Source organism: Manis pentadactyla, chromosome X (genome assembly GCF_030020395.1).
Source record: "Manis pentadactyla isolate mManPen7 chromosome X, mManPen7.hap1, whole genome shotgun sequence".
NCBI lineage: Eukaryota > Metazoa > Chordata > Mammalia > Pholidota > Manidae > Manis > Manis pentadactyla.
Window position 1 is genome coordinate 26,567,313 of NC_080038.1, and position 26,662 is coordinate 26,593,974.

The following is a 26,662-nucleotide window of genomic DNA, read 5'->3' on the forward strand; positions in this document are numbered from 1 at the left end:
AAACTTCATTTATTCATCCCTCAATGAACATTTCCTAAATGTTACATATCAGATGCCAAGTCACAAGAAAATGAATCCTCTGCACTGTCTCACAGAAGAGGAAGTATACTGTCTAAAACTACTGAATGGGATCACTGCTTTAATAGAGATGCATGCATAGTACACTGAACTATGAATTGTGACCAGTTATTCAAAGTTAGTCTCTATAATGCAAAACATTATGGCAGAATATATCAAATACTATTATACGTAAAGTTAATATTTTGAATGACTATTGATGATTCCACCATCTAACAATATTAGATCATAAAAGCTTCTACTTAAAAAATACCCCATTTTCTTTAAATTACACAAACTTCTAAAATTTTTAACATGAAGACACTACAAAAGTAATTGAGATGTTTTCCTAACCTACAGCCTGTGTGTGTTAGTGGAACTAAGCTACGTGCAAAATTTTAGGCACCAATGGTCTGTGGCAGAAATTAAGTCCAATGATTAGATCCCCACTTGCAGTAATAGAAAGAGGTTGTTCGTGAAATAAAAGGACATGGGACTCAGCCCTGCTCCTATCAGTGCCTGTCCTTGGACTATACATTTTCTTCTATGTTCATTTTTCTCATACTTCACATATAGGCATCAACTAATGTCCCTTATGGTTCTAGAAATCTAACACTTGGGGTTGGGCTGTGATGACAAAGTTCTGTAGCTTTTTGTCCCACTGCTCTAAGTCACTCAGATCCCCCTTCACTAAGGCAGTAACTAGTTGAGTCCATTTGTACTCATTCTTCCACCTCTCCCATGTTCTCCAACATCAAGACAGCCAAGACAGGCATGTTTTTATTCAACTGTATACTTGGCAAGGACTAATCCAGTAACATTCTCTGTAGGGTTAAATATTGTTTTCTCAATGCAAATTTCAAAAATCTCAAGGATACTTTATTGTAGGATAATTAGTATTCACTAACCTGTGCTGAATTCTTTTCAAGTTTTTGGACTAAATTATCCCAGCGCTGGGCAAAGTTGTCCAGCCATGCTTCCATCTTTTGGGTTGCTGATGTATTTTTCAGTGTTGAAAGAAGATCTTGGTTGAGTGAGCAGAGTTTTTCCATGGTTTGCTTCTTCTTTTCTAGATCTGTTTTTAAAACCTGTTAAAACAAGGAAAAACGCATAATAAGCCTAGGATGCATTTTGTAAAACATTATACAGTAGTTCAACGTGGCTTTGCATGTATTTTCTCATTTGTACAGATAAAAATACTGTAATTGTGCCTGCAAAGCACTAAGTCATAAAATATATTATATATATAATTTTATTAGATATACATAAGTTAAGCCCATAGAAATATAAATAGAAAATTATAATCCAAGTTATTTTTCCAAGAAACTTGAAGAGAAAATAAAAAAAGATATGGAATAAACTTCTAGTAGAGGAACTTAAGAGTTACCTAAAATATTTTAAGCTTCAAAAGGCAGTTTACTGACTTTTAAATTTTTTTAGCATCTGTTATTCAATTAACATTTGGCTATTTGAGTAATTATCTTCTAAAGTTAATTTTAGAGCCCATTAAGTAATAGAACTAAGTAACCAAGTGTGACACAAATCCTTGGGAATCACGTTGCATGTTTCTAAATACATACGTGTTTTATGAAGTAATTTTTATACCATTCATACGCCCAAGGTTGCTGTGAGTTATGGAGGATTACACATGCCCTTTGTTTTTTATGAAATGAATGAATAAACAAACTGACTTGTGGGATATCTTTAGATCAGGGCAGCTCATTCTCTTTCTTTATCCACTGTGGTCACCCTGTGCTTTAGGAAATTCAATTTCTAGTCCCTGACTAACACTGTACACAAGGACTAAAAGGAATGAAAGGAGAAAATTATTTTATAGCCCCTTTTTACAATCTCCTGTTTCTGGCAGTAGCAAATACAATGAACATAAACTAAACTGTGAGACCTGTCTTTCCAAAACAAATGCAAATTTATTTAAGAACAACCAACATTACATATGGCGAACAAACTGTCTTGAAACAGATGCACCAGTTGCTCATGAATGGAAGTGCCATCGACACCGAGAAATCCCACCCACCCCACAAAGGGCACTTTAGGTAGCTCATTTTGGCTTGCCACCTGCATCGATAGCGCTGAACTGCAGAATGCTCTGGTGTCTCATTCAATTAGTTCACCCTTTATTCAGAATCTGCTTCACCTGATGTACTTTATATTGCAGGCTTACTGCATGCCATTTTTAAGGAATGAAAAGCAAGTTCTGAAGCTGATTTCTAATTTTTCCTCATTAAGTTTTTTCACTATTTTTTCTCAGTTTGAGAATGCCGTACACAAAATTTGTGTTGAGATATGTAAGTTGAATTCACATCAGAATAAAACTTTTAGTGTGGAAATTTAGTAATAGGTTTCGTATATTGATTTTGTTTAATTTACATGGTAGCTTTCCATTAAATTCACGTGCATACTTAGACTGTAGTAAAACATCAACTTATGCTACCTGCCTAGAGCTGGGACCCAAATTGGAATTTTAGTGTAGATTCTTCCAATTCCTTTATGACATCTTACTTTTCTTTTTTTCTTTACTCTCATTTGGCATACAATTATTTCATTGTATGCCATCTCAAGTTCTTTTGGGTAAAAGTCATGATAGAAATAAAGACATACATTTAAGAAGATAAAGATATAAATACAATGTCTTTGGCTTACTTTCTCAGAGCTTAAGGAACTATTTTAAATAGTTGTATGTGTAAGGCTATGGGGTGTATCCATTACTTAAGCTAAATACATAATGATCTGAAAACATTTCAGAACAAGGGTCTGAGAGCTATGCTTGTATAAGAGAATTTGCTTTGGAAATTTATGGGTAACTTCATGCTACCTAAACAGGTTTTCTTGGATGATCTACAAAACTAACTGGATGGCCAAAGAAATTTTGTGGCAAATGAAACTAAGCCTCCTGTGTTAAAATTAAACCAATTGTGGAATTAAACCAAATTGTAGAATTATCAAATCAATATATTTTTACATAAATCTATATGACAAAAACACCACGTTAACCAAAGCTTCTATCTAGTAAATTCTAGCTCTGTGTTTTTTTAAATGGTGGTGGCAGGTCAGTTGTTCAGCTTCATTTTGTTTCCTCTTGTTGGCTCTCCGTATCTCCCAGTTCCTGAAGGACTCTCCTACCGCAGCTAACAGAAGGGAAAGACAGGATATCCATGATGGTGCCAGATACACTGAATCACAATAATGAATTATCTTCTCCTAGCTATCCTTTGCTATCAATGCTTTTGAGCTTGAATTTTATGTGTGCACATTAAATAATTTAGTTGTTTATTACATATTAAATAACTGCGTCTTAATTGCCTGTCTGCATATCAAGAATTGATCATAGGTCTTTGAGTGCCAGAGAACAAGTGAGCTCTAGAAAACTCAGGATGCAAAAGAAGTTCTAGAAAACATGTATGAGTTAGAGGTCAGCTAGGAATTTTTAAAAAGAAATATATTGTATTTTCAGAGAAGCCAGAAACCTGGAACTACCTCCAAAGTAGGCAGGAAGGTACTGTGAATAAGTCAGATTGGGCCAGTTGTAGAGATGTGCAAGAGACAGATAAGCTGTTCAAGAAGACAGAGTAGCCATGTTCTATCTGGTCAAGGTTAAAAGATGATTTGAAGCAAACAAAGAATGTATCCTGACCAGAAGTATTACTCAGGCAGCAATGCTAGCGCAATTTCTCTTACACTGGCAAAACTAAATTCTCTGCCTATTTTATATGTAGTTATTTATCTATGTGTAAGAAGTACGCCAATTCTTCCTAGTCACCTGTTATTGTACTTAGGTAGACTAATCTATCATGGAGGTTCTGGAGAAACATCAGAATCACCTGGAAAACTTGTTAAAATGCAGATTGCTGGTCCCTATTTCCAGACTTTCTGAGTCAAGGAGGTCTGGGATGCCACCTAAGAAAATGCAATAACAAGTTCTTTGGTGATTCTTGAGAACAACTAACTCTATTCAGATGAATTCTTTGAGGGTGATCACAGGAGTTAAGGCAAAGGAGGCAAGTTCTGGTAAAGAACAGTACTGTCAACAGGGATTGCTGAGCTCCCGGAAGCACTACATTCCTGCCATTTGATCCTGCAGCCCCTTGAGGGTGTCCTCAATTCCATGCTACTCCAGTAGCCCCTGCAGACCATATTTCCTTGTGTGGATAAAGTGAAGGTTCCTGTGGCCAGGATTCTCACCTGGACCTGGTCGGCTAGCTCACTATACACATGTGGGCAATATGTCCTTATTGACTCTATATAAAGAGCTCCGCCCAGTGCTCTGGGAGACACAGTGGCACGGCTGCAAGACTGCAGGAGAGCAGAGACAAGACAGGAGTGGTGGCAGCACCGAGGACAGAGACTGAGATGGCTGTGGGGGCAGAGAGGCCCAGAGGCAGAGACCGGCTTGCTGCATGCAGACTCCCTCTGAGTGGATGGGATTCTAGTGACTGACCTGCCACCATGGAAATAAAGTTGGATATAAACCCTTTCACCCCAAGAACGTTCCAGTAATTTCTTTGGTCTCATTGACACCATAGTGAACTTACCCGGGATTGAAACCCATTGGCAAAACACCTTGGATCACCATACTTCCCAGAGTTGTCCTTCCCTGGCAAATAACACCAGTCCTCACAGTAGCAGCACAGTTCCCCAGGAACATGTTTTGTGTAAATTTGGGCCTTCCCATGACAACCTACATGATTCTACAAGTCAGGATTTGCTTCATAAGGGCCACAGTTTCTTCTCTCCTTTACTTTTTATTCTTTACCTCAAATAAAAAGTCAGTTCAGACCAAAAAATAAAAAAAGGATAGACTTACACAATTTGGATAAAACCACAGATCTAGAGGAAATGAAATACTTAACTCCTCATCTCCTATCTCAAATGAAACGTCAGAGAAAATCCCATGGGTTATTAGTGACAATATTTCAAAACAAATTACACTGATTATAAATAAGAGAGAGAGTTTTAGCACACTGTATCTATACCTAGATATGTAGTAGGAGCTGGTGACAGATGGTACCTGTTTTGGGTCTGAGATTGTGACATATTTTAATGAACATTAAATTCTTATTCACTGCCTGAGTCAGCAGGGGAATTTTACCTCAAATTCTAGACCAGCTGTCAGGTTTTGTTAATTGGCTTAAACTATCAAATGGTAAGCCTTATACAAAACATATTTTCACTTTGTTCACAAGTAAGGTGACATAATTTGAATTTTAATCATATTGGAAAATTATTGAGACTTTGCTAAGAGAGCATTTTCATGGCCCTGAGGCTAGTAAACTCTTTTACTCACAAAAATGTCAGCATAGTGGAATATGATTGTTTGAAATGACAAGGTTCTCAATTGCAGTTCATTTTTGTCAAGGAATCAAATGATATGAGTTTTGAAATAGCTTAAAAGGTCTGGACCTGAGTAGGGATATTCTGGTGCTCATTTTAACTCTGCAACTCATGTTCTATGATATACATGCCATGTGTTTTTTTCCTGGGCCTCAACTTCCTCTTCTGAAAGAACCTCATCTCTCCTCTTTACACCCAGTGCTACTTAATCCTGTGGCCAGGATCCTCAACTGAACCTAAACTACTTGATGATGTAACTGGCCTGCTGCTAGGCTACTGCTTCCACACCCATGGACAGTAAGATATTATTGACTGAGTCACTATATAAAGAGCTCTGCCCAGTGCTCTGGGTGGGGGCAAAGATGAAGGAGGATTACAGACCTGCAGACTACTGGATGCAGACATAATTTTAGTGCTCGACCTATTGCTAGAAGACCAATCCGGGTAATAAACCCTTTTACCCCAAGAACACTCCATTGTCATTCCTCGGTCTCACTGAATCCATAGTGAATTTGCCCAGGACTGAAACCCATTGCCAAGACACTACCAAAAGTCTTACTGCCAAAAGAGTATTCTAAAAATGCAAAGATATTATTATTCAATTCTCAAAGGCTCTCATTCAGCTGAAGAACAAAATTATAAACATATCACTGATATTTTTGCATTCTTTTGATACACAGATGGATTGCTTTTCTGATACTTGTCTTTAAAAGCTACATCATTCTTTGAGGAATGACTTCTTATTAATAACAAGCTGGCATATAATAACAAGTAATACATAAATGAATCTGCTGTAAATAAAATCCTAAAGAAGATTAATAGCTATGGAGCAAAACCTGTATGATAGAAATAAGTATTTGGTAAAATGGTATAAATTTACATGGGTGAAATTTAAGATAAATTTTAAATAACTAAGTTAAATATTATGAAGTATAACCTATAATATCAATGTATATATAAACAGGTTCATTTAGGTAAAATAATGAAACATTATTTACAATAGACTTGTTTTACATTAGTTAACATTGAGTTAGTACTTAACAGAACTGAACTGTCAAAAATCAAAAAAAACCTACTTATGTAACATTTTCTTTGAAAAATTAAGCTCTTATTATTAGACTAGCTTGTCCCTTATTGGAAAATCATAAAATGCGCAGTGGAAGAGAAGCTTTAGAAATCGTTTTTAATCTTGTAAGGTTAACTCAAACTGAATTGTCTCAATGAAGCCTTCCCTGGTGTCCTCACTGCCAAAGTTCCCTCATTTCTCAAAGAACACGCAAGCACTTACAATCAATGCTATTTGGTGCTTTAATGGTTTTGTTTCCCAGACTAAGGTAAAGCCTCTTATAAGTGAAGAAAATCATGTCTTGTAGTTCTCTTCTATTTCTCAGAGAGTCTGTGCAGCAGGACTGTTACTTTAGAACTATACTGTTTAGAACTTTATGGAACATTCACATGTACTCCTTAGTGTTAATTTTTTATTTTAACTGAAGTCTTAATCCAGGTATGGTACATCCTTTCAAGAGAAAATTTCATTTTAAAAACAAAAGAAGATCTGTGTACTCTTATGGAATTAATTATTGTATCCCTCTAAAATTCATGTTGAAGGCCTGCCACCGCATTGTGGTAATATGAGGAGGTGGGTTTTGTGAGGTATTAGGCTTAGATGAGGTAATGAGAATAGATCCCATGATGGAATTAGTGTCCTGTAAGAAGAGGAAAAGAAACCAGAGCTGCTTCTATCTCTGCCATGTGAGGCTGTCTGGAAGCCAGGAAAGGGACCATCACAAAGAACCAAATCTGCTACTACTTTGATCTTATACATCCCAGCTTCCAGAACTGTGAGAAATCAACATGTGTTGTTTAAGCTACCTGCTCTATGGTATTTTGTAATAGCAGTCAGTTCAAACTAAGACAGGAAATCACTACCAAGAAGGGTGCTGCTGTAACAAACACCTGTAAATGTGGCAACAGCTTTGGAACTGGATAATGGGTAGAGGCTCGAAGAGTTTTGAGATTCATGTTAGAAAATGTCAAGCTTGCCTTGAAGGGACTGCTAAAGGCAATCCTGGGGAGGGCTCAAGAGAAAAGAGGAGCACTGGAGAGAAAATTTCTATCCTTTTAGAGAACACATAAGTAGAAATGAACAGAATATTGGTATAAATATGGATAGTAAAAGCCCTTCTGGTGAGGTTTCAGATGGAAATGGGGAAGATACTATTAGACAGTGGAGAAAGGATAATGGTTGCTATGAAGTGGCAAAATAACTTGGCTGACTTCTGTTCATGTTCTAGTGATTTGTGGAACTTAGAATTTTTAAGCAGTGCAATTGGATATTTAGCTGAGGAAATAGCTAAGCAAAGTGTTGAAGGAATGGCGTGGTTTCTCTTGCTTATGGTAAAATGCAAGAGAGAAGAAGGAATTGTTAAGCAAAAGGGAACCACGATTTTAAAATTTGGAGAATTCCCAGCCTATTCATATTGCACAACATGATAAAACGAGTTCACAGGAAAACACTGTGGGTATGGCTGCCTGAGCATTTGATAAGATTAGCTGGGGACAAACCAGAGACCTACTCAGCTGTCTCAACAGAAGCCAGGAATACAGATAAGATTATGCCAACAGAAACACTGCCAGCTGGGACTAAAGGAAACAGGAAACTGGAGGGATTGAAGAATATTGTCAAACGTGCTGCACCTCAAGAAAAGGGAAGAATGATGCGATTCAGAGATCATAAGAGCTGCTACTCTTACCAGAGGCACAAACGACAGGGCTGGTTCCTCCTGGGTTTCAAAGGGTGGGGCCACCTCTCTGGTGTAGGGATGCGGCACGATGCTCCCACCCAGTGCCTCAGGAGCAGGGCCACCACAGAGGATCCTGTGGGTAGGGCTGCTTCAGAGAGACTCCTGGAAGGTTCTCTGTGGAACTAAGAGGTAAGGACACCTTGTGGAGACCTGGGAGTAGTACTGCCACTTCAGTAGACCTAGAGGGCACAGCATTAATCCAACGAACATTATTCTGGAAACTTAGTACCTAATGGATATTAATTACTATGTTTTAGATTTATTTGGATCTGTCACACCATCTTTCTTTTCCATTTCTCTCTTTTGGAATGGGAATGTCTATTCTGTGCCTGTCTCACCACTGTATTTTGGAAGCACCTAACTTGTCTGGTTTCAATGATTCACAGTTGAAGAGGAATTCTGCCTCAGGATGAACTGTACCTGTGTACCTGGAGTCTTACTCATATCTGATTTCGATGATGATGAAACTTTAGACTTTACACTCTGTAGAGTTGAATCTGGAAACAGTAAAGACTATGGGGCTGTTGGGATAGAACTGTGTATTTTGCATTAGAGAAAGATGTGAATTTCAGAGGTCAAAGGGTGGTAAGAAGAGGACATAGGTAAAGGTTGGCCAAAAGGTACATACTTTCAGGTGCGAAATAAATCCTGGGAATTTAATATACAGTATGGTGACTATAGTTAAAAATTGTATGAAAGTAGCTAAGAGAATACATTGTAAGTTTTCAACACAATAAAAAATTTTTAGCTATGTGTAGTGATGGATGTTAACTAGACTTATTGTGGTGATCATTTCACAATACCTACATGTATTCACTCTTTATGTTGTACACCTGAAACTAATGTAATGTTATAGGTGCATTATATTCAATTTTGAAAATTATTTTTAAAAAAGAAGAGGAAGAGACACCAGAATTTCCTCTTTCCACCTCATGAGTATAAAGCAAGAAGTTGCATTCTGTAAACTGGGAAGATGGCCCTCACAAAGAACTACATCTGGGTGCAACAGAAAGATGGTGGAGTGGGAAGGCAAGGTAGAAATTTCCTCCTACATATACAACAAGGAAGCAACTACAGCAAAAAAAAAACTAACCCTGAAAACTATCTTAAGATTATAAAACAGACCATCTACACCTGGTGAAGAAGAGAAGCCCACACAGAAGAGGGTGAAGTCACTGAGCCACAATCAATCGGGACACCAGCCCTTCCCCCATACCAGCCCACAAGCGAGAGGGAGAGGCGCCAAATAGAGAGGGGATAAGCACGCAGGAAATCTGCACTATGGGCCCTGGAGATCTGCTCTGGGAACATGAGCCCACATGGCACTGCGCTTTGGTGACTAACAGGGCTGGAAACCAAGGAGGGTTGGAGCACTCTGGGAAGCTGAGACTCCAGCTGCTTGTGGAGGACAGGTATGCTCATTGTTACTGCTGAGACCCAACACAAAGGCAGCATTTTGAGATTTACCAGTAGTGGGAAGAGAAGCAGAAGGGTGGGGGTTGGATGGAGCTCTCTCTGATGAAGAAAGGGTAGGTGGGTGACACTTCTCAAGCCCTACCTCAGCCCAAAGGACAGACTCTTGCTGGAGCCCCAAAAAGCTCCATACCCCTCACTGAGAGCTCAGCCCAGAGGTGCTTATCTGCTCACCTGCCTGCCAGACTCGCTCAGCCCAGAAGTGGTCACCCTTTGCTGCCTATGAGGCAGAGGGAGGCTTTCTCATCTTTCCCACCCTCTCTCACCTCAACTGAAGAGGCACCTGTAGAAACCAGCTTCAAATGCTCCTTTCTCCTCACTGGCAGTGCATCCCCATGCCTCGCTCCCCTGCACACGCACCACACCCTGACTACCCTATCTGCCCAACAGCACCACTATCATTGCCAGGCAGAAAGAGGGAGGCACCCCTGATAACTATCCCAGCAGAAATGTTGTGACATGGTCCACAAAGGGCCTCTGCTGACAGAGACCCAGAGACTAACGACTGCCCAAAGACAGGCAGAAATGTGGCACTGCACAAAGCCCATCAACAGCAAATGCAGCTCCACAACAAAGGAGAACCAGGCACTGGTGAGCAAAGTGTCTTTAATTTCTGAGCACCCCAAGATACCTTATTCATACAGCCATTACTCTCTGCACCAAGAGTCATAGAGTATCTACCTAATACAAAGGAACACAGAAACCCAGAGAAAATGAGGAGGCAAAGGAATATGCTCCAAACAAAAGAACAGAATGAGACACCACAGGAGGGCTAAATGAAACAGGGATCACCAATCTTCTTGATAAAGATTTCAAGATAACAGTCATAAAATGCTCATTGATCTGTAGAAAAGTACAGTCACTCTCAAGGAGGATTTCAAAAAAGAAATGATAGAAAATTTGAAGAAGTGCCACTCAGAGCTAAAGAATATAGTAACTGAAATGAGAAATACAATGGAGGGAATGAATAATAGATTGCTGCAAGTAAAGGAGAAAATCAATGAGATGGAAATTAGAGAACAGGAAAACAATGAAACTGAGGAACAGAGAGAAAAAAGAATCTCTAGAATCAAGAGGATGCTGAGAGCGTTATGTGACAACTCCAAAAAAACCATTATTTGCATAACAGGCATATCAGAAGAAGAGCGAAATGAAGGAATAAAAAGTCTCTTTGAAGAAATAATCACTAAAAGTTTTACCATTCTGGGGAAGGAAATAGATGTCCAGGTCCTACAAGGACAGAGCTGTAAATAAAAGGAAGCCCAGAAACATAACACTGAGATGTATAATAATTAAGACGACAAAGATGAAGGATAAGGAGAAGGTATTGAAAGCAGCTAGAGAAAGGCAAAAAATTACTTATAAGAGTAACCCATTAAAGCTATCAGCAGATTTCTGAGCAGAAACTTTACAAGCTAGAAGGGAGTAGCATGAAATATTTAATGAATTGAAAGAGAAGGACCTTCAACCAAGAATCCTCTACCCAACATGGTTATCATTCAAAATTGGAGGACAGATCCCATGAGAATGGGGTAGATCCCAGTATGTTTTTTTCTTTCTGTATCTCACTACTTGGTCTTAAATGCAGGCTATGCTGCATACATGTGCAACAAAGTGGGCAATTTAAGATTCAGCTTTCAGGCTGGAAGAACAGAAGGGAGCTGGAGGCAGCAGGAAACCACAGAGAGCGTGGGTTTTGTAATACAGTCCTGTAATTTTTTTTTGAAATCTTGGAGGTCATCTCTGAGCTATGCATATATGAATCAGACTCTAACCAGCAAGCTGAAGATTTTGGGAACTAAACTAATAGAGACTGCTAGTTAGGTATCAGAGTCATTGCATAGTAGACACCAGGCACAGATCCAAATAACACTGCAAAGTCTTCAAAAGTGAACTGATACTGAACTTAAAATCTACAGAAGTTGGGTTGAAATTTTCAGCCTGAAGTTAACCAGATCAATTACATGATCAAAGAAAAAATATTAACATTTTCCATATGATTTAAACAAGATTAGAGATCTCATAATATAATTTCCAACAGTCCAGTATAGTGTTCAAAATTATCCAGTATATAAAAAACCAGGAATCTCTCAACTGGTATGGGGCCAGACAATCAAGAAAGAAAGATGTTAAAATTAACTAACAAAGACAGTGAAGCTGCTCTCAAAAAATGTTTCAAAAGCAATTGTGAACACTCTTGATTGTTCACAGTTGGAAAATATAAAAAGGAATCTCTGGAAATATAACAAAATAATTAAAATATGTGTCTACCAATTCCAAGGGGTGGAAAGCTCCCACAGTATTTGAAGAAATACTGCATGAAAACTTCCTAAGAGTTGGGGAAACACACCAAGAACCTCAAAGACCACAAAAAACTTGAAACAAGATAAACAAAGCAAAACAAAACAAAATTCCCAGTCATATCACAATCAGTTTGAATAGGAGGAAAATAATCTTGAAAACAGAGAAAATTGAAATATTACTTATAGGAGAACAATGATTCAACTGACTAAAATTTTCATCAGAATTCCTGCAGGCCATGAGGAAGGGGAAAAATATTAATGTACAGAAAGAACGAATTATTATGCAGAATTATACATTCAGTGGAAATAACCTTTGGGAAGGAAGGTGCAATAAAAACATTCTTAGATGAAGGAAACCTAAAAGAATTTATTGAAGACCTACTGTAAAAAATATGCTAAAGGAAGTTGTTGAGAAAGAAGTTAAATGACACCAGAAAGAAGCTTCATGAAGTAGTGAAAGAATATCAACAGAAATGGCAATGATCTGGGTGGGTACAATAGGAGAGACTATTTTATTCTAGACATCTTAAAATTATGTTTGTTGCAATTAAAATTCATAACTTATGTTGTTTTTATTGTATATAGCTAAATTATAAGTAACTATAATATAAACAAAGATTAAAGGGATCTGTAGTGCTACATTTTCTAAATTTCATTTTTAATAATAAAATATTGATTTTAAGTAAACTATGAAAAGTTTATTGCATATTGTGGTATCTAAAGGAAGCAATAAACATTGTGTAGAAGGATGTAGCCAAAAGTAAATAAAATGGAACACTAAAATATGTCAAATAGCCAAAAAGAAAGCAGGAAAGAGTATAGGAACAAAACATAGAAAAAATAAACAAAAGACAAATAATAAAACATCTAAATCCAAAGATGTCAATAAAAGCATTAAATGTATATAGCATAAACATAAATTAAAAGTCAAAGATTCACAGAATGGATAAAAAAAAACAAAAAGCATTGCCCTAAAAAGGACACTACATTTTGACAAAACAGTCAATTCTTCTAGAGAGCCGAACAATCTTAAACAGATAAGCTCCCGACAATAGAGCCTCAAAATATATGGAGCAAAAAATTGGCAAAAGTGAAGGGGAAAATAGCAGCTGGTTTCTTTCACTTCATATGTTTTGAGGTTTATCCATGCTACAGCATGTGTCAGTACCTCATCTTTTTTTGTTTAAATAACATTCAGGTGTATGTGGAAGTTTTCTAAAATTATCCAAAACTTGTTTATTCATTTATCTGCTGACAGACGTTTGGGCTGTTCCCTCTTAGTGGACATGTTCATGCTGTCAGCAGGCAAACACATGTACTTGCTTGAGTAGCTGTCTTTAATTCTTTTTGGTATATACCTAAAAGTGTAATTGCAGGGTAATATGATGACTCCATATTCAATCTATTTGAGGAACTGCCAAATTGTTTTCTACTGCAGCTCAACCATTTGACATTCTCCCAAGCAATGTCAAATGAGGGTTTAGATTTCTCCATATCCATACCAAAACTTCCCATTATCATGTTTTATGAATCTAATTTTATTATAGCCATCCTAGTGGTGTGAAGTGTTCCTTGTGGCTTTGATTTGTATTTCCCTAATTACAAATGATGTTGAACATGTTTTCATGTGCTTTTTGGCCATCTTATGTTATTGGGAGAAATAACTATTCAAGCCCTTTGCCCATGTTTTTATTGGGTCTCTTTCATTTTGTTGTTGAGTTTCAAAAGTTCTTTATAGACAGTATGAGTAGCAAAAAGAGAAACGGCTGCAATTTAATGTAAAGTGTTGAATTTACAAAAATCCTGAGTATGTAGTAATGCACAAAATAACAAAGTGAGAGATAAATTAAAGAAATAAAAGAAAGAAAGGGAGAGAGAAGGAAGAAGAAGAGAGGGCTGGAGGAAGGAAAAAAAATTGGAGGACAGATTACAACTTTCCTAGATAAACAAAATTTAAAAGAATTCACCACGACTAAACCAGCATTACAGAATATGTTAAACGAACTTCTGTAGATGGAAATGTTCTTAAGCCTAAATATTTTCATCAGTGAAAATATACCCTCACTAAAGATAGCAGAGCAATTACACACTCAGCAAGTACAAACTTTTAAAAAAGTAGTAAAATAATCAAATACATACAAAATCAGTCAAGGGATACACAAAAAATGCAGATTATGAAATCTAATACACAAAGTATGGAGGAGGAAAAAGAAAAAAAAGAAGTACTTTTAGACTGTGTTTGAAATAGAGTGACCAAATAAGGACTGTTGCATCTTGAGGAAACTATCTATGAACCTTATGGTAATGACAAGCCTAAAGCCTATAATACATACACAAAAAAAATTTAATAAAGAAATCCGATCAAAACACTAAAGAAAACTACCAAGAAATAAGAAAAGAGTGTAAGAGATGAAGAAAGGAACAGAGAGGAACTACAAAAACAACAAGAGAACTATTAATAAAATAGCAATAAGTCCATACCTATCAATAACTACCTTAAATGTAAATGGACTGAATGTACCAGTCAAAAGACACAGGGTGGAAGAATGGATAAAGAAAAAAGATGCAGTCCAAGAAAGATGGTGGTTTGAGAAGGAAGGAAGAACTTCCTCCAAAAACTACAGAGAACACAAAAATACAGCAAATACAACTAATCCTGAGAGAGTGACCAGAGGACTGCAGAACAGACTTCTTACATCTAGGGTAAAGAGAAGACATCATAGAAAAGGGTAAAGTAGCAAAGCTGCTATCCATTGTGACCTGAGCCCATCCCCCACCCCAGCCCACAGGTGGGAGAAGGAAAATGAAATGGGAAGGGAGTAGAAGCCCACGACTTCTGAACACCCAACTCTGGAGATCTGATCCAGGAGCACAAACCCACATTACATGGTGCTCTGGAGATTACTGGGGTTGGAAAGCAAAGACAAGAAGAATACTTGGAGAAACTAAGATTCCAGCCACTTGTGGAGAACAGGTATGGACAACTGGAGCCCTGGGACAAAAGAAAGGCATGATGTCAAAGACTTTCAACCAGTGAGAGGAGCACTAAATGGTCAAAGATTGCATAGAGATCGCTGATCAGGAGAAGAGACAGGTGGACAAAATTGTCCTGACAAACTCAATCCAGCAGGTTGGGAACTCTCAGGAGCTTCAAACGCTGCATACCACAGCTGGCAAAGCAACCCTGAAGTCACTACTGCAGTATGCAGCCTGCCGCTATGGGTCCTGCTCATTTGCTGATCCTGCCATTGTACCAGGCCAGCTGAAGAGTATCCCCACCTACAACAGATACAGGGGTGCAGCACAAAGGCTCCTCCCTGGACACTTGGCACACTGGACCTAGCAGTGAAGGCAGATGCTACAGCAAGGAAGGCAGGAAAGAGCTCTATCCTCCTGGCAGAAGCTGGTGCTGCTTGCACTACTGCTTCAGGTGCTGGGCAGCTCCAGAGAGTAGAATTTCTGGGCACTAGAGGGCAACTCCTACACAAATCTACTATCACATAAGAAACACTAAAAAAAAGTGAATGAGCATGTATAATGTGGGTGGAGGGGCACAGGGAGGGCTGTACAGAACAGAGAAGACAAGTAGTGATTCTACAACATCTTACTACGCTGATGGACAGTGACTGTAATGGGGTATGTGGGGGGAACTTGGTGGGGGGGAGTCTAGTAAACATAATGTTCCTCATGTACTTGTAGATTAATGATACCAAAATTTTAAAAAAAGTGAAAGAACAGAGGAAATAAAACTCCAGAAAGAGGGTTTAGTGAAAATGAAATCACCAATCTTCTTGACAAAGATTTCAAAAATAAAAATAATCAAATGGAGATTCAATATGGCGATGTGAGAGGTGAGACAGAGAACTCCTCCCAAAACCACAAACAGTATGAAAATATATTTAATGCAACTAATAAAACTAACCCCAAAACAGCAACAGGAAAGAAGACTGAACCAGACTGCATACAGACCTCACTAACAGAACAGACCTCACGAAACAGGGTAACGTACAAAAGCCTCGATCCGGCAGGACCCAGGCCCTTACCCCACCCCACCTCACTGGTGGGAGGAAGAGAAATGGAGCAGGGATGGGGTGGAAGCCTGGGACTGATGAACACCTAGCCATGGAGGTCTTCTTTATAAGCAGAAACCTACATTGTATGGTGCACTGGATGTTGGGGTGCTCAGATACATGGAGTGCTTGAGAGACTGAGATTCCGGCCATTTGTGGAAGACGGGATCCACACCCAGATGCTCTGTGTCAGAGGAAAGGCAGGCAGTCTGAGATATTTCCTAGCAGTGAGAGGGCTGCTGAATGGGTGGGCTTTGCATGGAGCTTGCTTCATGGGAGAAGGGAGAGCTGCACAAGGTTGTCTCAGCATGCTCTGCCCAGAAGATTGGGAACTTTGGGGAGCTTCAGGGGCTCAATCCCTATGGCTGGCTGCCCAGCTCTGAGGCCACACACCGTGATATGCAGCCTGCTGCACCTCCCTCACAGGGTGCCAGCACCAGTTTGCAAACCGGCAGTCACTGTGCTGCCATCAGAACAGCCAGAGGGAGGCCCCACCTACAATTGCTAGACACGTGGAACACAGAGACTTAGACCTCTGTGCTTGGCCCACTGGCTCTCATACAGGAGACAGGCACTGCAGATGGGAATCAAATAATAGATCTTTCTCCCCCCAGGCACCAGCTCTGCCCCCTACAACTCCCAACCTCACTCAAGGGGCTGAGCATCTCCAGAGACTGGAGCTTCTGGGCACTAGAGGGCACCACATAGAAATATAAAATGTCAAAAGAACCTGGCTCAGACAAAAATCTCAACAAAACCCAGAAAAAGGCCCAATTGGAACTGAACTCACCAATCTTCCAGAAAGAGAGTTCAAAATAAAAATAATAAACATGCTTATGTAGGTACAGAAAAATATTCAAGAACTCAGGAATGAATTTAAGTCAGAGATTCAGTCATTACGAAATTCCATATCTGAAATGAAACACAGAATGAGGGATTTAAAAGCAGATTATATGCAGTAGAAGAGACGGTAAATGGAATAGAAATTAGAGAAGAGGAATACAAAGAAGCTGAGGCACAGAGAGGAAAAAGAATCTCTACGAATGAAAGAATATTGAGAGAATGGTGTGACCAGTGCAAACATAACAATATTCACATTTGGGGCTACCAGATGAAGAGAGAAAAAAAGGTACAGAAAGTGTCATTGAGCAGGTAATTGCTGAAAACTTTAACAATCTGGGGAAGGAAATAGTCTCTCAGGCCATGGAGGTACACAGATCTCCCACCGCAAGGGAATCAAGGAAGACAACATCAAGACATATAGTAATTAAAATGGCAAAGATCAAGGATAAAGACAAACTTTTAAAAGCAGCTAGAGGAGAAAAAAGATCACATACAAAGGAAAACCCATCAAGCTATCATCAGACTTCTAACAGAAACCTTACAGTCCAGAAGGCATGACATATTTAATGCAATGAAGCAAAATGGGCTTGAACCAAGAATACTCTACACAGCAAGGTTATCATTTAAATTTGAAGGAGGGATTAAAAAATATTCAGATAAGCAAAAGCTGAGAGAATTTACCTCAAACAAACCACCACCTCTACAGTGCATTTTGGAGGGTCTCCTATAGAGGGAAGTTTTCCTAAGGCTAAATAGATGTCACCCAAGGGATAGAGAAAGAGTACAGAATATGATTCAAAACATATGAAGAATAGAGGAGGAAGAAAAAGGAGGAAAAAAAAGAATGTTTATGTTGTGTTTGTAATAGCTTATGAAGTGAGTTAAATTAGACTGTTAGATAGTAAGGGAATTTCCCTTGAACCTTTGGTAACCATGAATCTAAAGCCTGCAATGGCAATAAGTACATAACTATGATAATTACCCTAAATGTAAATGGTCTGAATGCACCAATCAAAAGACATAGAGTCACTGAATGGATAAAAAAATAAGACCCAACTATATGCTACCTACAAGAGACTCACTTCAAACCCAAAGACATATACAGACTGAAAGAAAAGGGATGGAAAAAAGATATTTTATGCAACTAATAGTGAGAAAAAAGCAGGAGTTGCAGTACTTGTATCAGACAAACTAGACTTCAAAACAAAGAATGTAACAAGAGACAAAGGGCATTACATAATGATAAAAGAGTCAGTCCAACAAGAGGATATAACTATTATAAATATCTATGCACCCAACACAGGATCACCTACATATGTGAAACAAATACTAACAGAATTAAAGGGGGAAAAAGAATGCAATACATTTACTTTAGGAGACTTCAAAACTCCACTCACTCCAAAGGACAGATCAACTTGAGAGAAAATAAGTAAAGAGACAGAGGCACTGAACAACATATTACAGCAGAAGGACCTAACTGACATCTACAAAACACTCCATCCAAAAGCAACAGGACACACATTCTTCTCAGTGCACATGGAACATTTTCAAGAACAGATCTATACTAGGCCACAAAAAGAACCTCAGTAAATTCAAAAAGATTGAAATTGTACCAAACAGCTTCTCAGATCACAAAGGCATGAAACTAGAAATAAATTACACAAAGAAAATGAAAAACCTCACAAACACACGGAGGCTTAATGACATGCTCATAAATAATCAATGGATAAATGACCAAATAAAAACAGAGATCAAGCAATATATGGAGACAAATGACAACAACAATTCAAAACACAAAATCTGTGGGACATAGCAAAGGCCATGCTAAGAGGGAAATTTATTGCAATACAGTCCTACCTCAGGAAAGAAGAACAATCCCAAATGAACAGTCTAAACTCACTATTACTGAAACTAGAAAAGGAAGAACAAATGAGGCCCAAAGTCAGTAGAAGGAGGGACATAAAAAAGACTAAAGCAGAAATAAATAAAAATGAGAAGAATTAAACAATAGAAAGAATCAATGAAAGCAGGAGCTGGTTCTTTGAGAAAATAAACAAAATAGATAAATCCCGAGCCAGACTTATCAAGAAAAAAAGAAAGTCTATACACATTAACATAATCAGAAATGAGAAAGAATAAATTATGACGGACACCAGAGAAATACAAAGAATTATGAGAGAATACTATGAAAAACAATATGGTAACAAACTGGATAACCTAGAAGAAATAGACAATTTTCTAGAAAAATACAACCTTCCAAGGCTGACCCAGGAAGAAACAGAAAATCTTAATACCAATTACCAGCAAATAAATTGAATTGGTAATCAAAAAACTACCTAAGAACAAAACCAATGGACAAGATGGTTTCACTGCTGAGTTCTATCAAACACTTAGTGAAGACCTAATACCCATCCTCCTTAAAGTTTTCCAAAAAGTAGAAGAGGAGGGAATACTCCCAAACTCATTCTACAAGGCAAACATCACTCTAATAACAAAACCAGTCAAAGACACCACAAAAAGGAAAATTACAGACCAATATCCCTGATGAACACAGATGCAAAAATACTCAACATAGTATTAGCAAACCAAATTCAAAAATACATCTAAAAGATCATCCATTGTGATCAAGTGGGATTTATCCCAGGGATGCAAAGATGGTAAAACATTTGAAAATCCATCAATATCATCCACCACATCAACAAAAAGAAAGACAAAAACCACATGATCATCTCCATGGATGATGAAAAAGTATTCAAGAAAATTCAACATCCATTCATGATAAAAACTCTCAACAAAATGGATACAGAGGGCAAGTACCTCAACATAATAAAGGCCATATATGCAAACCTACAGTCAACATCATACTGAACAGCAAGAAGCTGAAAGCTTTTCCTATGAGATTGGGAATAAGACAGGGATGCCCACTCTCCCCACTTTTATTCAGCATAGTTCTGGAGGTCCTAGCCATGGCAATCAGACAAAACAAAGAAATAAAAGCATCCACATTGGCAAGGAAGAAGTCAAACTCTCCCTGTTTGCAGATGATATGATATTGTACATAAAAAATCCTAAAGAATTCACTCCAAAACTACTAGATCCAATATCTGAATTCAGCAAAGTTGTGTAATACAAAATTAATACACAGAAATCTGTTGCATTCCTATACACTAATGAAGAACTAGCACAAAGAGAATTCAGGAAAACAATTCCATTCATAATTGCATCAAAAAGAATGAAATACCTAAGAATAAACCTAACCAAGGAAGTGAAAGCCCTATAACCTGAAAACTACAAGACACTCTTAAGAGAAATTAAAGAGGACACTAATAAATGGAAATTCACTCCATGCTCGTGGCTATGAAGTATTAATATTGTCAAAATGGCTATCCTGCCTAAAGCAATCTACTGATTCAAAGCAATCCCTATCAAAACACCAACAGCATTATTCAATGAACTAGGGCAAATAGTTCTAAAATTCATATGGAACCACAAAAGACCCCGAATAGACAAAGCGATCCTGAGAAGGAAGAATAAAGCAGGAGGATTTACACTACCTGACTTCAAGCTCTACTAAAAAGCCACACTGGTCAAGACAATTTGGTACTGGCAAAAGAACAGATCCATTGACCAGTGGAACAGAATAGAGAGCCCAGATATAAACCCAAGCATATATGGTCAATTAATATATGATAAAGGAGCCATGGACATACAGTGGGGAAATGACAGCCTCTTCAACAGCTGGTGCTGCCAAAACTGGACAGCTACATGCAAGAGAATGAAATTGGATTACTGTCTAACCCCATACACAAAGTCAACTCAAAATGAATCAAAGACCTGAATGTAAGTCATGAAACCATAAAACTCTTAGAAAGAAACAGGCAAAAATCGTTTGGACATAAACATGAACAACTTTTTCATGAACCTATCTCCCTGGCTAAGGGAAAGAAAAGCAAAAATGAACAAGTGGGACTATACCAAACTAAAAAGCAAAGGACACCATCGGTAGAACTTCTCCTACAGCATGGGAGAATATATTTATAAATGACATATCTGATAAGGGGTTGGCATCCAAATATATGAAGACCTCATGCACCTCAACAAACAAAAAGCAAATAAGCCAATTAAAAAATGGGTAGAAGAGCCAAACACACACTTTTCCAAAGAAGAAACTCAGATGGCCACGAGAAACATGAAAAGATGCTCAACATCGCTAATCATTAGAGAAATGCAAATTAAAACCACAATGAGATATCACGTCACACCAGTTAGGATGGCCAACATCCAAAAGACAAACAACAACAAATGTTGGAGAGGATGTGCAGAAAGGTGAATCCTCCTACACTGCTGGTAGGAATGTAAACTAGTTCAACCATTGTGGAAAGCAGTATGGAAGTTCCTCAAAAAACTCAAAATAGAAATACCATTTGACCCAGGAATTCCACTCCTAGGAATTTACCCTAAGAATGCAGCAGCCCAGTTTGAAAAAGACATATGCACTCCTATCTTTATCACAACACTATTTACAATAGCTAAGAAATGGAAGCAACCTAAGTGTCCATCAGTAGGTGAATGGCTACAGAAGATGTGATATATATACACAGTGGAATACTATTCAGCCAGAAGAAGAAAACAAATCCTACCATTTGCAACAACATGGGTGGAGCTAGAGGGTATTATGCTCAGTGAAATAAGCCAAGTGGAGGAAGACAAGTATCAAATGATTTCACTCATCTGTGTAGTATATGCACAAAGAAAAAACTGAAGGGACAAAACAGCAGCAGACTCACAGAATCCAAGAATGGACTAACAGTTACTAAAGGGGAAGTGACTGGGGAGGATGGGTGGGGAGGGAGGTATAAGGGGGAAAGGGACATTACGATTAGTGCACATAATTTAGTGGGGGCGACACAGGAAAAGCAGTATACACAGAGAAGATAAGTAATGATCCTATAGCATCTTACTATGCTGATGGACAGTGACTGTAATGGGGTATGTGGGGGGGACTTGGTAAAAGGGGCAGTCTAGTAACCATGATGTTGTTCAAGTAATTGTACACTAGCGATACCAAAATTTTAAAAAGGTAAATACTAACCACTCCACATCTACAGGAATGACTATCATCAAAAAGAAATAAGAAATGGTAATAAAATATAGAGAAACTGGATATATATATATATCTCCCATGGGACTGTAAAATGGTGCAGTCACTTTGAAAGCACTTTTTCAAATTATTATGTTAAACATAAATTTATCAAACTAAAAGTTACACCCTAACCTAACAATTCCCAATCTAGCTATCTACTTGAGAGACGGAAACATATGTCCACCCAAAGGCTTGTACACAAATGTTGACAGCAGCATTATTCGTAACAGCCTAAAAGTGTTAACAGCTGAATATTCACCAACTGGCAAATGGAGAAAATAGCACACACACACACACACACACACACACAGAGAAATGCTATTTGATCATAAAAAGGAATGAAGTACTGATGTGTACTACAACATGATGAACCTCAAAAACATTTTGCTAAGTGGGAGAGGAGAGGCCAGACACAGGAGATCACATAGTGCATGGCTCTACTTACATGAAATGTTAAAAAAAAGCAAATCTGTACAGACAGAAAGTAGATTAGTGGCTGCCTTATACTGGAGGTGGAAATGGAGGGTTACTGCAAATGGGAAATATCTATTCTTAGCGTTCAGATTACAGTGATGGCTATACAACTCAGTAAGTTTATTTAAAAAAAAAACATCAACATGCTTATGGAGCTACAGAAAAATATCCAAGATCTCATAGGATACTTCAAGAAAGAGATAGAAACTTTGAAAAATATAGTATCTGAAACAAAACATACAATGGAGGGTTTTAAAAGTAGATTAGAAGAGGCAGAGGAGATGGTAAATGACATAGAAATTAGAGAACAAAGAAAAAAAAGAAGCTGAGGCACAGAGAGATAAAAGGATCACTAGGAATGAAAGAATAATAAGAGACCTGTATGACCAATCCAAATGAAATAATATTCACATTATAGGAGTACCAGAAAAAGAAGAAAGAAAAATAAGGACAGAAAGTCTCTTTGAGGAAATAATTGCTGTAAACTTCCCCAATCTGAGGAAGGAGATATTCTCTCAGGCCATGGAGGTATATTGATCTCCTGACACAAGGAACACAAGGAAGACAACACCAAGACATATAATAATTAAAATAGCAAAAATCAAGAATAAGAAGAGAGTATTGAAAACATCCAGGGGGAGAAAAAAGATCACTATTAAAGTAAAACCCACCAGGCTATCATCAGACTTCTCAGGAGAAAACTTACAGGCCAGAAGGGAGTGGCATGATATATTTAAAGCAATGAAACAGAAGGGCCTCAAGCCAAGAATACTCTACCTGGCAAGATTATCATTTAAATTTGAAGCAAGGATTAAACAATTTCCAGATAAACAAAACTTGAGGGAATTTACTACCCAAAAGCCATCTTTAGTGTGTATTTGTAAGGGACTGCTCTGGATGAAACTGCTCCTAAGGCTAAATAGCTGTCACATGAAAAAATAAAACCACAGTAGGGAAGTAGACCAATTAATTACTAAGCAAATGCCAAATTGAATCAACTACTCACAAAGTTAGTCAAGTGACACACAAAGAGTACAGAATATGACACCTAATATATAAAGAGAGGAGGAGGAAGAAAAGAAGGGGGAAAAAAGCTTTAGATTTTGTTTGAAATAGCATAATGAGTTAAGAGACTGTTAGGAAAGAAGCTGCCCTTGAACCTTTGGTAACAACAAATCTAAAGCCTACAACAGCAATATATACATATCTATCAATAATCCCACCAATGTAAAGGAATGAATGCACCAATCAAAAGACATAGACTTACAGAATGGATTAAAAAAAAAAAAGACCTGTCTATATGCTGCCTACAACAGACTCACTTCAAACCAAAAGACATATACAGACTAACAATAAAGGGATGGAAAAAAGATATTTCATACAAATAATAGGGAGAATAAAGCAGAAGGAGCACTACTTATATTAGAGGAAAGAGATTTCAAAATAAAGAAAGTAACATGAGATACAGAAGGACATTACATAACGATAAAGGGATCAGTCCAGCAAGAGAATATACAAATTATAAATATCAATGTACCAAATATAGGGGCACCTAAATATGTGAAACAAATACTACAGAATTAAAGGGGGAGACTAGAATGAATTGCATTCATTTTAGGAGACTTCCACACACCACTCACACCAAAAGACATATCAGTCAGACAGAAAATGAGTGAAGAGACAGAGGCACTAAACAATGCATTAGAATATATGGACCTACCAGACACTTACAGAACACTCCACACAAAAGCAGCAAGATAAACATACTTAAGTGCGCCTGGAACATTTTCCAGAATAGATCACATACTCGGCCACAAGAGAGCCTCATTAAACTCAAAAACATTGAAATTGTGCCAACCAGCTTTTCAGCACACAAAGGTACGAAACTAGATATAAATTATGTAAAGTAAAAAAAAGCCCACAAATACATGGAGGCTTAACAACATGCTCCCAAATAACCAATGGATCAATGACCAAATAAAAAACAGAAATCAAGCAATAATGGAGACAAATGAAAACAACAGCTCAACAGCCTAAAATCTGTGGGATACAGTGGAGACAGTTCTAAGAGAAAAGTATACAGCAATGCAGGCTTACCTAAAAAAAGAACAATCCCAAATGAACCAGTCTAAACTCACAATTAATGAAACTAGAAAAAGAACAACAAATTAGGCCCAAAGTCAATAGAAGGACGGACATAATAAATACCAGAGGAGAATGAAATAAAACTGAGAAGAATAAAACAACAGAAAGAATCAGTGAATCTAAGAGCTGTTTCTTAGAGAAAATAAAATAGATAAACCCTTAGCCAGACTTATCAAGAGAAAAAGAAAGTCTACACACATATTCAGAATCAGAAATGTGAAAGGAAAAATCACTACAGACATCACAGAGGTACAAAGAATTATTAAAGAATACTATGAAAAATTATATGATAACAAATTGAGTATCCTAGAAGAAATGGACAACTTTCTAGAAAAATACAACTTTCTAAGACTGATCTATGAAGAAACAGAAAATATGAACAGACCAATTACCAACAATGAAATTGAATTGGTAATCAAAAAACTACCTAAGAACAAATCTCCTAAATCAGATGGCTTCATGGTGGAATTTTATCTAACATTTAGAGAAGACTTAATACTCATCTTCCATAAAGTTTTCCAAAAAGCAGAGGTGGAAGGAATACCTCAAAACTCATTCTATGACGCCAGCATCACTCTAATACCAAAACCATGCAAAGACACTACAAAAAAGAAAATTACAGACCAATATCCCTGATGCACATACATACAAAAATACTCAACAAAATATTAGAAAATTGAATTCAAAAACACATCAAAAAGATCATCCATCATGACCAAGGGGAATTTATTCCAGGGATGCAAGTATAGTACAATATTAAAAAATCGATCAACATCATACACTACATCAACAAAAAGGACAAAATCACATGATCACCTCAATAGAAGGCATTTGACAAAATTCAATATCCATTCACAAATAAAAACTTTCAACAAAATGGTTATAGAGGGCTAGTACCACAAGATAATAAAGGCCATATACAAGAAACCCACAGCCAACATCATACTTAACAGCAAAAACTGAAAGTTTTTCCTCTAAGATTGGGAACAAGACAAGGATGCCCACTCTCCCCACTTTTATTTAACATAGTACTGGAGGTCCTAGCCACAGCACTCAGACAACACGAAGAAATAAAAGGCATCCAGAGTGTTAAGGAAGAAGTCAAACTGTCACTGTTTGCAGGTGACATGATGTTGTACATAAAAAACCCTAAAGAATCCACCACAAAACTACTGGAGTCACAGGATACAAAATTAATATGCAAAAATCTGTTGCATTCCTCTATACTAATGATGGAGTAACGGAAAGAGAAATCAGGAAAACAACTGCATTTACAATGGCATCAAAAAGAATGAAACACCTAGGAATAAACCTAGCCAAGAAGGTCAAAGAACTATACTCTGAAAACTATGAAACACTCATAAGAAAAATTAAAGACAACAAAAAACGGAAATGAATCCCATGCTCATGGTTAGGAAGAATTAATATTGTCAAAATGGCCACCCTGCCTAAAACAATCTACAGATTCAAAGCAATCCCTATCAAAATACCAACAGCATTCTTCATTGAAGTAGAACAAATAGTTCTAAAATTCATCTGGAACCACAGAAGACCCTGAATAGCCAAATCAATCCTGAGAAAGAGGAACAAAGCTGGGGGTATTACACATTGTGATTTCAAGGTATACTACAAAGCTACCATATTCAAAACAGTATGGTACTGGCACAAGAACAGACCCTAGATCAGTGGAATAGATTAGAGAGCCCAGATGTAAACCCATGCAAGGTCAATTAATTTATGATAAAGGAGCCATGAACATGCAATAGGGAAAAGACAGTCTCTTCAATAACTGGTGCTGGGAAAACTGGACAGCTACATGCAAGAGAATGAAACTGGATTACTGTCTAACTCCATACACAAAAGTAAACGTGAAATGGATTAAAGACCTATATGTATGTACAACATGAAACCATAAAATTCTTAGAAGAAAACATAGCAAAAATCTCTTGAACATAAGCATGAGCAATTTTTTTCCTGGACACATCTCTTCAGTTAAGGGAA

At 37.6% G+C, this 26,662-nt stretch overlaps 1 protein-coding gene across 1 annotated transcript in view; it reads right to left on the reverse strand.

The window, feature by feature from the left end:
• The window catches only part of DMD (dystrophin), a 2,193,636-nt gene that overhangs the window by 1,448,771 nt on the left and 718,203 nt on the right, over positions 1–26,662 (reverse strand). Inside the window, exon 16 of the mRNA XM_036917975.2 lies at positions 966–1,145. Coding sequence (XP_036773870.2) covers positions 966–1,145 — 180 coding nt within the window. The remainder of the gene's footprint in view (positions 1–965; positions 1,146–26,662) is intronic.